Raw genomic sequence first — 12,308 nt, forward strand, 5'->3', positions numbered from 1 at the left:
GCATGATTGTAAGACTTGACCAGTTTGCAAGATTTTAGGTTGGAGAAAAGCATTTTTGCATCTTGAGGTATGTCTGTTTTGCTTAGGCTGAGATTAGTAGGTCTTATTTTTATAATGTATACGTATGTGTGCTGGTTCTCAATTTGAGTTGATAGGGCTTGTATCTATGTGATGTGTGTGTGTTGTGTCTATTTGAGTTGTTGTATTTGTATCTGTGTGATTTATACATGAGATGATCAATTTCGCTCTATTTTTAAATATCTATTGTGATTGTGCTAATAAGGATTGTTTTTTTGAATATGTTCATGATTAGGGTATGCATTGCATGATTATTTTTCGATTGAATTTACTAAGATATGATGACATTGTATGCTACGTATAATATGGTATTTTGTGTATGTAAACGAATAATTAGTAGAGTTGGGTTGCATGTGCATGCCTTGCTACAACACACATAACCAATAGGTCTTGAACCCCTACTCTTATGAGGAGATAATTGAATTTGGGCTAAAGCTCATATTCTTTTTTTTACTGTTTTAAATGCTTTTTCTTCATGATTTAGCTGTGAAATTTCAAATTCATCTCTCATGTAGATATTTACATGTGTATGTGTGTGTGTGTGAGAAAAGGCTAGAGAAATAAAGGATTCCACTTCTATTGAGATATTATTTTTAAAAATAACTTACCAATTACATAGGAACAGAAAAGATCAAGGCTGGATTGAATCCCCAATTACAGCAAAGTACTGTATTTAATCCTGAGTTATAGATGTACTTCTTCTTGCTTTCCATTCTTTTAGCATCCTTTTTTAAATAATGCCAATAAGCTGCTTTTTAGTATAGATTTTCCTTGCATGTAGAATAGCATTCCTTTGTCCCCACACTATTAATGATCTCACAGTAGCACTTTTTGCAGTATGGAGCCTCGGATTGATGAGGAGCCACAGATCTTGGAGCCTGGTCCGCGTATTAGATCATTGTTGACGCGACAATCACATCATCGATCAGAGGACATTTGGAATGGGGAGGTGAAATATCTAGTTCTAACAACCACTTCAATTTTTACGTTATCTTTGACTTTTAGTTAGCAAGTTCTTTCAAAGTGTATTTCTAGTTCTAACAACTCCTATAATTTTTATTGATTTTGCAGGACTCGGGCGCACTTACGTGCCATGGTCGCACTAAGGAGATGGCAAACATTCAAATGCGAGATAATCGGGTGATTGACATTATCAAGTTGTTAAGGCTTGAAGGATTGTTTAGGGCCCCTTCCAGAGAGATAGATAATTGCCTTATAACGGCCCTAGTTGAGTGATGGTGCCTGGAGACTCATACGTTCCATCTTCCACATGCTGAGATGTCAATCACCCTACAAGATGTGGAGGTCATTTTCGGACTTCCTATAGACGGTGAGGTCTTGGTTGGGCCGACTGCTGTGTTAGATGGAACTTGGAGCACTCTTTGCATGGAGTTGCTTCGTTTTACTCCGGCGAATGACAACAAAACTTTGGTGGGGCAAAGAATTCTCATCAGCTGCCTTCTTGAGGCCATTGCAGCGCCACTGCCTCATGACGCAACAGAGAATCATATACACAAGTATGCCCGGTGCTATATTTTAGCGCTACTAGGGGATAAACTTTTTATGGACAAGTCGGGAGATAGGGTGCATCTGATGTTTTTGGAGCAACTGCGGAACGTTCGTGATCCGCCACAGTATAGTTGGGGCAGTGGTTGCTTGGCCTGGTTGTACAGAGAGTTGTGCCGGGCAAGCGAGAAAGGGGCATCGCAGATTGGTGGGGCGTGCACCTTGGTCCAGTATTGGGCATAGGCAAGGTTGCCATTCTTGTGCCCGAGGATAGAGCCTCCACCTGGATGTGATTATGGCCCGTGGCCGTATGCTCCACTTGCCTTTAAGTAAGTATTTTTTTGATATTTAGTGTGTTATGCAATGTACTCTTCTTAGTAACTAAGTAGCTACTTATCTTATGTTATTCGCTCGTAACTGTAGGTGGGTGCGGGTGCTAGGCTCGAAGAGTAGGCCATCCGGGATGGCCTTGGTCTACTATCGTGAGCAATTAGTTACAATGCAACCGAACCAGGTAATAATATTCAAAAGTTCTGTTCGATTATGTTAATTTTCCTTAAGAATATGATTGCTTCATACTTTAACATATCTGCCGTTTTAATTTTTGTTTTTCCTTGTATCTATGTATTCTCCCTTGTTTCACATTTTAAGATGATATGATAATTGTTTTTTTGTTTCTATTGTAGATTGTGTGGCAGCCATATGAGGCACACTTTGTCCACCTTCCTGACTTCTACGTTGCAGGGAGGGGTACTTGGACAACAAGGGTGCCGCTTGTGTGTTTTTGCATAGTGGAGACACACCACCCAGACCGTGTCCTTCGACGGTTTGGGTTGGCGCAAGAGCGGCCTGACCATGTTGTATACGATGAAAGGCTACATAGAATAGACTTGCATGGGAAGGTGGAAAAGAATTGGAGGCAGGAGCATGAACCATATATCATTTCATGGAATAGCAGAGAACAACGAGTTTGCCGTGCACCTCCTCAGACTGGTGAGATGGCCCGCGATCATGACTATTATGAATGGTACTGTCCGGTCACTCGAAAGTATATCTACCGCAACAACGCTAGATTACATCAGTTGGTAATGTGTTCTAATTATATTTTATTGCTTGCTTTGTTTTTTCTTTAGTACATGTACGAACGTAGAATCAATTGATTTCTTCTTTCAACAAATTTGGTTTGATCTTACTGACATCCAATTAAAAAGAGTTTTTGTTGCATATAGTATCATAATAAAACTTTCACTTCTTAGTTTAGATGAGTATTTAAGTAGATTAATAAGTACTATATTATGCATTCTATAATTGTTACATAAATGTGGAAAATTTTGATTGTACTGGTTCTTTCTCTGTTTCAGATTGAAAGTCATTTAGCGTTGTTGAATTGGCTTCCTGTAGGCAGCCAAGAACACAACCATGTCCGGCGTATCCTATATAATGTGGCTGGGCTTGGTGGTGATCCTACAGCCACTGGGCAGGCAAACAACTGTACTGAGACTGAATCAGCAACTACTGCAGCCCCAAGCACAAGTGCAGCACCCGTAACTACACCGACCCGTGGTCGGCGTGATACTGCAAGCCCAAGCACAAGCGTAGCTAGGGGTCGTGGTCGGCTTACTACAGCAAGCCTAAACACAAGCACAGCTAGGGGCCGTGGTCAGCCTGTTACAACAAGCCCAAGCCCAACTGCAGCTAGGGGCCGTGGTCGGCCTGCTACAGCAAGCCCAAGCACAAGTGCAGCTAGGGGCCGTGGTCGGTGTGCAACAACCCCTCGGGTTGTAAGTAGTCCTGAGATACCTGCTCTCATCCCGCATGCATCTCCCCAGCCTGAGGTCCCTCCACCCATCCCAGTTGCATCTCCTCAGTCCGAGGTCCCTCCACCCATGGTAGATGTATCTCCTCAGGCTGAGGTCCCTTCACCCACCCCACCTTCGCAGCCCAGTCCCTTCACCCCTCCTATGCACCCTGAGACACCCTTATACCCACCCACCAGCTCCAGTGCACTCACTTTACCCATGGACCCACCCAGTACTGAACCCAGGACAATGATCCCCACTCCTGGCCTGTACATAGATCATCATTACCCACCTACCTCATCCTCATCCGACCCTCTAGGACCTCCGGTAGGGATTGACCCGCTACAGCCAGATATTGATGAACCGGACGAGCATCCCCCTCATCAGCCGTCACCCCCACGAGGTAGACCGCAACGTGCTAGAAGAGCACCCACTTGTGGGACAGGTGGACACAAAATAGGACACAAAGGCAGCTCTATGGTACGATAACATTAATTACGATGTTTACGCCTATTTTGCAATATGCTATTTATTCTTATCATTATTGATTGTATGCACCTAATGTCTTTGCAGCACGATGATGTGCCTAAGGCTGATGCCCCGCAGCCTCCTCCCCCGCCCAAACATTACACGAGGGTTAAAAAACGCAAAATTGGTGAACATTGAAAAAGAGGTTTGTTAAAGATGCATGCAGCAAATTACTTTGTGTTATGGATGGTGCATGTGAGATATATGTCATAGTAAATTCTCAAATGTCATAGTTTTTGTATGTTGAATTCAATTGGTTTTTGAGAAATATTGCAAGTTTTTGAGTTTTGAAAATTTATCTTTTTTGTAGTTTTATTAACTATCTTCTTTTTACCAATAATACATAAAAAAATCATTCTATACTTTGTCTTTATCCCACTATGATGCATTAAAGATGAGATGGTGTATGTTTGTTCCCGAAGTTATGTTTTTGTCTAACTTTGGAGGTAACTTTTTTTTTTAAATTTTTTTATTGACAGGTTGTTAACTGGTACATTGATGAAGGTGTAGCAGAGCTTGTCCCTGGAGTTCTATTCATTGATGAGGTTCTTTTCAGTTTCTATCCAGACGAGAGATTTTGTGATGGATTTGAAGAAGTATTGGCACGATATAGGGAATTGGTCCCTGTTCTACGACTTGCGGGTTTGAATCTGACTATTCTTTTCACCTTCGTTTTTTTATTGGTCTTTACTTATGGTATTTTTGTCTCCCCTTCCTGCAACAGGGCCAACATCATTTGCTCTTGTCATTGAAATGGCCATCACTATTGTTGAGCAAAGTGGTGGCCAGTATCATGTGTTATTGATAATTGCCGATGGACAGGTACCTTGTCTCTGCTCTTTTCTTTGTAACAATTTATAGGAGACTCCTGATCAAGATGAACGTACTTTAAAAACTGATATTATTCTGTAATTTCTAGTACCAAATATCAGAGGAAAAAGAAATAATTTAGTGTTAAATGATGAAAGTGCTAGATTTCAAGAAATTATGAAGTTTTCGTTTAATTCCAATAGAAACCTAAAATTCATCATTTTGAATTTAGCCATTAATGACACTTGTTTGACCCTGTATATCTAGTGACCTTCTTTCCAAGGAAACTTGGAATATGCATAGTTTATTTAAGAAGATTGTTATAATTCTCTGGTATTGTTGATAACAAGAGCAACTGAAATAATTACTATAATTATTTATACTCGGGAGAAAACACATTAGTATAGAGTATAAATGGCAGAGTTCCTAGGTCACCAAGAATTTGGAGTTATTTGTGTGAAGGGCTTATCAAATAGATTTCCCTGCCATACATATGGCTACAAATATCAAATAATATTAGTAGCCTGTCAGATTTTCCTCATCAATGAAAGGATTAACAATTGAAGCAGAATCTTAGAGCGAAGCTCAGGAAAGGCACAAAGCCAATCCCACGGAACAGTGAAGCTTCATAGGATATTTCTGTCCAGGTGCAGGTAGTAACATCTCATGGGTTGCTGGCTTTTTCTTAGAGGAAGCTGGACCTAACAAGTTTTAAGATTATAGCCAAGTTCCAGTTTAACACCTATTGTCTATATTAGTATAGCAATACATGCAACTGGGAAAGTTTAATTGCAGTTAGGCATGCTACATTGGTGAGCTTGTCTGTGTTTGGTGTTTGTTATTTCAGATTGTTTATACCATATACCTTAAAACAGTGGGTTCTTGCAGGTGACAAGAAGTGTTGATACCGAGCGTGGTGATCTAAGCCCACAAGAAAAGAAAACTGTTGATGCAATTGTGAAAGCCAGGTATTTCTTATAATTCTCTTTTTTGTATTTAAATACTCTTGCTCAAAAAACTTTTTTAATATTCTTGCAATTTGCAGTGAGTACCCTTTGTCAATTGTTTTAGTTGGTGTTGGAGATGGGCCATGGGACATGATGAGAGAATTTGATGATAACATCCCTGCTCGTGCCTTTGATAACTTCCAGGCAAGTTTCCATAGCTATTTGGATATCATTCTGCTCTATTTTGGAGCTTGTATCTTTTGACTTATTATTGGTCAATGTTTGATTGAGAACTAGAGTGTTCTTTTGGCTTTTGCAGTTTGTGAATTTTACAGAAATAATGTCAAAGAATATGGATCGTTCCAGAAAAGAAGCAGAATTTGCTCTAGCTGCACTGATGGAAATACCATCCCAGTATAAAGCAACACTAGAGCTTAATATATTGGGGTAACAATAAATGAATTTTCTATTGTACTTGATGGTTCTGCTGTACCAGCATATAACAATTCATTTGCCATTTATTCTTTTATTTTTTATTTTTTTTCCCCATTGTTCAATCAGTGCCAGTAGGGGGAACACTATAGACAGGGTTCCTCTTCCCCCACCCATGTATGGTACAGCTCCCTTCAACACCAGAAAGCCTTCACAGTCAAGCAGTTTTCATTCAAGTGCACGTTCTTCTGGTGTACAGGAAATTGTTGGTGTCTCAGCTCCTCCAAGTTATGCTTCTGATAATCACGTAATGAATTCTTCCTACTTAAGGAATTGACTATGTGCCTTTGATAATCATGTCATGATGGCAGTCTTAAAATAGTGATGGCAATGTCACTAAAAGTAGACTGTTGTATCCATGTGGTCTCAAGTCAATTTGAGGAATTTTGAACTCTTTTTTTTTGGGTGGTCCTGACAGGTTTGTCCCATTTGCCTTATCAATCCAAAAGACATGGCCTTTGGTTACGGACATCAGGTAATGCAGTTGGCAATTTTCTCAAATCTTTTCTTTAAGCCTAGATGAAAGAATGCATATGTGACTTAGATTTTACAAATTTTCAGACATGTTGTGACTGCGGAGAAGATCTTGAGTTATGCCCCATTTGCCGGAGCTCCATCCAGACCAGAATAAGGCTCTATTAACTGGGAGCTGTTCTACTGGCAAATTTTAAGGTTGGCCTCAACTTTAGCTTCCAGACTTTTCCGGTCTCTTTGCTGGTTGAGAGTTGGTGCTGGATTTAATCGGATGCAATGTCAGATCTCGTAAAATTAGAGGCAAGGGGTTATTCATCAGATCTTGTGCCTTGTATATTTTGTGTTCTTATTAATTCATAAGAATATCTTGTGTCCTTTTAATTCCTAAGGTTTATTTCAAACATTTATAGGACTTGGTTATATGGTTAATCAAAATTGCTGCTCTTAGGTGCTCTACCATGGTTTGAGTTTAGTCTCGTTGTCATTGTAGTAAATTTTTTCATCACTTTGTCCCAAATTTAGTTAACTGTATAAAAGTAATTTTCTTTCTCAGTCAGTAAGAGCTCAGTAAGCATTCAGTTTCTGTAATGCATTAGAGTTTTTCCAATGTCATTTTATAAACATGATTTTGCAGCCAAGCAAAACAAAGCAATAAACGTGTAGATAGTGGTTCTTATAAAGGGTCACATTATTAAGTGACCATTTATTGTTGTTTGGTTGACTAGCGATTAGCTAAGTGGATGAGCCACAGTGAATGCGTAGAGTATCTTTGGAAGGAGGGAAATTGCAATGCTATATGGAGCGTATAGCAATGTTAATGTTGTACTAGCATGCACAATATTCTAGATCATTTTTTTGTAAGCATCAATATGCTAGATCACTTTTGTAAGAATCTCCAAATTTTTGAAGCATCATTATTCTGCATGCATGCACAATTAAAGGGTCTTTCTTTTTTTCTTTTCTTTTTTAAATTTGAAAATATCTTCTGTAGCCCATTACATTATGTGCTGCCTGTTCCAACTCGTCACAATTTTTATCAATTCTCAGTTTCTTCAGTGTGCTAAAAATTATTTTTTATGAGATGGTTCATGAACATGTATCCACGGTGAGATTTTTCTTCCAACATTCTTGAAATTAGGCTGTTTGCTTTCCTTTCAGATACATTGGTTCGGCAGGCAACAATGATATGCAAGTGTTTTCTGTTGATGTATTACAAGAACAGCAGAGGCCAAAATTATCGTAGGCAGGTGAGTTGATATAAATTTTAGCATTTAGAATATTAATTGTTTTTCCTAGTTATAAAAATAAAAATAAAAAAGGGAAAAAACTTGCTGTGTAGTCCTTGAAAAGAATGATAGAAACAAGAGGAGACTGCCGAAATTGTGGGATCTAGTGAGCTCAATCGATAAAGTCTCACATTGTCAAAGAAGGGACGTTGGTTTGGATACTGGCTACTTCAAAAAGAAGCCAATTGGCGTTTTTGCAAGTGCTAGGTTTAAGATCCGCTGAGTGCGTGTGTAACATTACCCCATCAAAAAAACAAAAAGAGGACACTGCTGAAAGTGTCTTTTTTTCCCCTTGTCTCCTTTTTTATGTTTGCTGTCCTCATTCTTTTCATGGACTAAACGGTGCATTAGATTAAGATTATTCACATATGTATGCCTTTTATTTTCCATTAATTTCTGATTATGAAAGTTCAAATTTTTCCAGGGTCAAATGCTTACTTTGGTTGAGTATTTGCTGCTGCTGTACCGTGCCTTACTGCCAACCCCAGTTTGGTATCGTTTCTTGTTGAACAAAGAATATGGAAGCCTCTTTTCATCCTTAATGACAGGGTTGTATCTAACTTTCAAGCTCACATCCATTGTTGAGAAGGTATTATAATTTTCAATATACATTTTGTATATTCCTTGTCTGTTCCAATGTTTCTCTCAGCAGAAAGGATTGACTCTCTGGCAAGAGTTCTAATTTCCACATGGCTGTTATCTTCTACCCCAAAAATATAATTATGCAAAGTAAATGTATGTGTCATGTAATCATTTGTTCATAGTTGATGATGGCTAACTTGCTTCTTGCCTCTGCAATATAGCAGTTAAGCACTCAAATCCCATCTACAGCCTCTTCTGCTGGTATTAATGCCAGGACATCTCCCAAAAAGCCTTCGATTGGCCATAAGAAACCACTCGAAGCGCATGGTTCATCACCACCTCTGCCAAGGTGTATAACTTTTTCTGTTGTACTACAAGTTGAGGATGATTATCAATGGTTTCAATGTGATTTTGATAATTTTCCGTACTAACATTGTGTCAAACTCTTTCTCTATGCTGTCAGTGGAGTTAATCTTAGGGTATGTTATTCTTCCATTTTTAGTTCTGCCTATTGCAAAGTATAAGCTAATTAAGTTAAACAATTCACACTTAAAGTAGACAAGCTCAAAACTCTCCTGTCATTCTGCTCTTAAATAGGAAGAGGAAGAACAGCTACTTTCTGGGCCCAATGAGGACAGTCGAGCTTCACAAGCATCTCGAAGAGTTGTGCAATAAGAAGAAGAAAGGCTGATTTTGCAGAAAGCTCCTCTCCAAAAAAAGCTAGCTAAGATCAGTTAATACATTAGTCGATACCTCTTTATGAAAGCGTTCTAATTGTACTTCTATTCACTTTGTGCTTAACTGTATGTCAACAAAAATAATAGAGCCTCGATATATGGTGCATGCTTATGTTTGTCTGTCTGGTAGTGGCCAAAAGTGGTTTGAAGTGTATAACCAACGATGGGGAGCGATGCTTGTCACTGGTGAGATGCTAGATATTTGGTCCTTTTTCTTTATTAAAGCTTACAAGTTACATGTTTTCTTAAGCAATGCAACTAAACCTTCAGTGCGTGGAAGAAAGTATGCGTGGACTAATAAGTAATCTAATCAGACTGTCAAAACAGGTCAGGTTTTTTCCTCTTTTTTTATTCTCACTTGAATTATCGGTGATTAAATGGTTCTGAATTTTTGTGGGTCATTGTAGTGGGTTGATATTGAGAAACCAAGACACCGAACTGTTGTCACCTCAGATGTTCAACAACAAATCATGACAATGAATAGGAAAGCTAGGGAGGAATGGAAAAAAAAAACAGGCTGAAGCAGAGAAGCTGCGGAGACTGAATGATGTGAGTGCCCCTGCACTTTATGAGACGATGAACTGAATTCTTAAAGTATCCCTTAAGTTCTTTGTTCTTTGTGCCCATTAGAGATTTAGAGTTAATAGTTTGTTTCTGCCATTTAGGTACTTTGCACTGTTAGTGGAATTTTAATTTTGGTGTTACACAACTTGAAATGTTCGTGGGAGCCAGATGTATGGTCTAGACTTGTCTCAAATTTAGATTTGGTGTGCCTTAGCACTTTCAATTTGCCTGTGCTGTTCACGTTAGAGTTAATAGTTGGCCAAACACCCATATGTATGGGTCTTGCATGCTATTTGTATTATTGTATACTTGTCTTTTCTGCTTGTAAGTTGAATGTGTTAACTGAAAGTTGAGGGGATTCAACCTTGAAACTAAAGCCCATAGAAGATAACCATTGGCATTTTTTCTTCTGAATTTGGGTTAACATTTATCATCCTCCCCCCCTCTCAAAAATAAAACTTGAGTCTGTTAGACTTAATTGTTAGAAGGTTTATGCTTGTGTCATAAAGTTCTATTGTGGCTGTAAATGTTCTGTACTCTACCCTGGGGGGTGCTCTGTTGATTTCATTTTGCTCCTTTGGATTGCTGATAGTCCTTTATTTATTTATTTTTTTTTGTTTTTTCAGGTTTGAGATGGAGCGAACGTGCCCATTATGCAGGGCTTTGGTCAAACCTGCGGATCTTAGATCATTTGGCGATGGATCAACTAGTTTGTTTTTCCAGTTGTTATAAAAGATTTTGCTGTAAAAGGGAATTTTTCTGCTTTGAAGCCCTCAATCCTTATGCAAAGCAGCCTTCTCCTGATATTTTCATCTACACAGGAAATTTAACCATAATTTGCTTTGCCTTGTTCACGGGTAGCACTGGAAAGTTACTTGTAGTGCCTAGAATTGAATTGAACTGCCAATATGTTCATATTTGTATTGAGAAAGGTTAAAATGTATGTAATGGGCCCAAAGCTATAGAGGAATTCCTGTAAGGAGTAAGGACTTACCATAGTGTTCATTTTCCATAAATGGAAGTTCTTCAAATCCTCTTCCCCTCACGCTTTTCTCTGTAATTTCTCTCATTATATTATTATTCTCCTCAGGGCATATAATGTATTGTTTCCCACAATTGCACGATTTTTCATTTTGCTCTTAACTTATGCAAACTCCCTAGACTGCTATCTTATTGTTAAATAAGGCCTACTAGATGATGTCAAAGCAGAAACTTTTTGAAGAGGAATTTTTGATGAATGAAAACTGTTAAAAAAAAATGATTTTGATTTTGACTTGGACTTAATATGTTCTTGTATTGTATCGAGTTCAAAAGCTTGACATTGAGCTTGAACTTAAGCTCGACTTGAAAAAGCTCATATCTCAACTTCAGTTATAACAATATGATTTTGATTTGGAAAAAATGATGGCAAACAGTTTTTATATTAAAAAGGAAATTATGGGTAATTTTCTTATAAAATAGTAATAAGCAACAAAAAAAAAAAAAAAAAAAAAACTCAGGAAAGTGACTATGTTATATTGGCATATTTAATTTTTTTGGTTTTTGTTGAATGTACTTATAATCTCTATCCAATGTACCTCTATGAAGATTGTGATTTGAGTAGTATGGTTAGATTGCAAATTAAGCATGGTTGCGCATGTTTAGAATGTTGATGTATTGAGAATAAACTTTTGTTGTGATGCAAATGCATTTGCATTGTAAAACTATACTTATGAATAGAGCGTAACAGTTTCTATAGCTTGATGCCTAGCGAGAACGCCTTTTGATGTAATTTATGTGCATTTACATTCTCAACTTCTCTGCCTTTCAATGAGTGTTAGATTACATTCTCAGCTTCTTATATCTATGTTCTCAGCAGGTGCATTACACATTTCAGTTCTTGATTGCCTGCATGTGTAGGAAAAAAAAATTCTTGTGGAATTCGAGTTTCATACACTGAGTTTCATCTGGGAAAAACAGAACAAAACAGGCAACCAATCTGCCTTGGAACAGGATTTGCCCAAAATAAAAAAAAAAAAGAATTTCCCAGAAGAACTCAAGTTTTATAAACTCAAGTTCCACTGGGAAAAACAGAGCAAAACAGGGCAACCCTTCTACCTAAACAGGGATTTGCCCAAGTAAAAAAAGAAAAAAATTTTCCAGTGGAACTCGAGTTTATAAAACTTGAGTTCCACTGGGAAAAAACAGAGCAAACAGGGCAACCCTTCTGCCTGAACAGGGGATTTGCCCAAGTAAAAATGAAAAAATTTCCCAGTGGAACTCGAGTTTATAAAACTCGAGTTCCACTGGGAAAAACAAAGTAAAAACAGGGCAACCCTTCTGCCTGAACAGGGATTTGCCAAGTAAAAAAAAAAAAGAAAAAATCCCAGGAGAACTCGAGTTTATAAAACTTGAGTTTTGCTCTCGAGTTTTAAAAACTCGAGATCTTCTTTCTCTTTATATAATACTTTAAATGTCACAATTTTTTTTTCTTTTGTACAAATGGGCTTTTTTTAAGCTATTGCT

General features: G+C 38.1%; 3 protein-coding genes across 9 annotated transcripts; all 3 read left to right on the forward strand.

The window, feature by feature from the left end:
• The first annotated feature begins 2,148 nt into the window (after positions 1-2,148).
• On the forward strand, positions 2,149-4,073 carry LOC136061176 (leucine-rich repeat extensin-like protein 5). Its single transcript, XM_065778736.1, has 4 exons — positions 2,149-2,178; positions 2,271-2,669; positions 2,946-3,863; positions 3,957-4,073. Exons 1-4 carry the CDS (start codon positions 2,149-2,151, stop codon positions 4,047-4,049), a joined length of 1,440 nt encoding a protein of 479 aa, XP_065634808.1. The 3' UTR covers positions 4,050-4,073.
• A 314-nt stretch (positions 4,074-4,387) lies between these two features.
• Positions 4,388-7,151, forward strand: LOC111984671 (E3 ubiquitin-protein ligase RGLG2-like; the record flags this gene model as incomplete). Its single annotated transcript, XM_065778737.1, has 8 exons — positions 4,388-4,553; positions 4,636-4,733; positions 5,610-5,689; positions 5,767-5,872; positions 5,988-6,115; positions 6,230-6,407; positions 6,579-6,635; positions 6,722-7,151. Coding segments are annotated over 8 exons (894 nt in total), but the record flags the coding sequence as incomplete, so codon positions are not given.
• Positions 6,820-10,848, forward strand: LOC136069782 (transcription initiation factor TFIID subunit 4-like). 7 transcript variants are annotated; one of them, XM_065778717.1, is made up of 10 exons: positions 6,820-6,934; positions 7,793-7,881; positions 8,345-8,509; positions 8,724-8,851; positions 8,966-8,981; positions 9,100-9,235; positions 9,327-9,425; positions 9,510-9,566; positions 9,647-9,788; positions 10,430-10,848. In XM_065778717.1, the coding sequence occupies exons 2-6, from the start codon at positions 7,816-7,818 to the stop codon at positions 9,175-9,177; spliced, it is 453 nt and encodes a 150-aa protein (XP_065634789.1). In that variant the 5' UTR covers positions 6,820-6,934; positions 7,793-7,815; the 3' UTR covers positions 9,178-9,235; positions 9,327-9,425; positions 9,510-9,566; positions 9,647-9,788; positions 10,430-10,848. The 7 variants fall into 7 exon arrangements, with proteins under 7 accessions (XP_065634789.1, XP_065634790.1, XP_065634787.1 ...); XM_065778718.1 differs by having other exon boundaries at positions 9,370-9,425; XM_065778715.1 differs by having other exon boundaries at positions 9,100-9,425.
• The last annotated feature ends 1,460 nt before the right edge of the window (positions 10,849-12,308 follow it).

The sequence above is a fragment of the Quercus suber genome, unplaced genomic scaffold, assembly GCF_002906115.3.
Source record: "Quercus suber isolate HL8 unplaced genomic scaffold, Cork oak 2.0 scaffold_189, whole genome shotgun sequence".
NCBI lineage: Eukaryota > Viridiplantae > Streptophyta > Magnoliopsida > Fagales > Fagaceae > Quercus > Quercus suber.

Bases quoted from the DNA above. Each gene is read 5' to 3' on its own strand.
- LOC136061176 (XM_065778736.1), top strand. From the start codon at position 2,149: ATGATTGCTTCATACTTTAACATATCTGCC. The intron at 2,670-2,945 runs GTAATGTGTTCT...TCTCTGTTTCAG, and splicing joins ACGCTAGATTACATCAGTTG to ATTGAAAGTCATTTAGCGTT. The intron at 3,864-3,956 runs GTACGATAACAT...ATGTCTTTGCAG, and splicing joins GACACAAAGGCAGCTCTATG to CACGATGATGTGCCTAAGGC.
- LOC136069782 (XM_065778715.1), top strand. From the start codon at position 7,816: ATGATATGCAAGTGTTTTCTGTTGATGTATTACAAGAACAGCAGAGGC. The intron at 7,882-8,344 runs GTGAGTTGATAT...AAATTTTTCCAG, and splicing joins GCCAAAATTATCGTAGGCAG to GGTCAAATGCTTACTTTGGT. The intron at 8,510-8,723 runs GTATTATAATTT...TCTGCAATATAG, and splicing joins TCACATCCATTGTTGAGAAG to CAGTTAAGCACTCAAATCCC.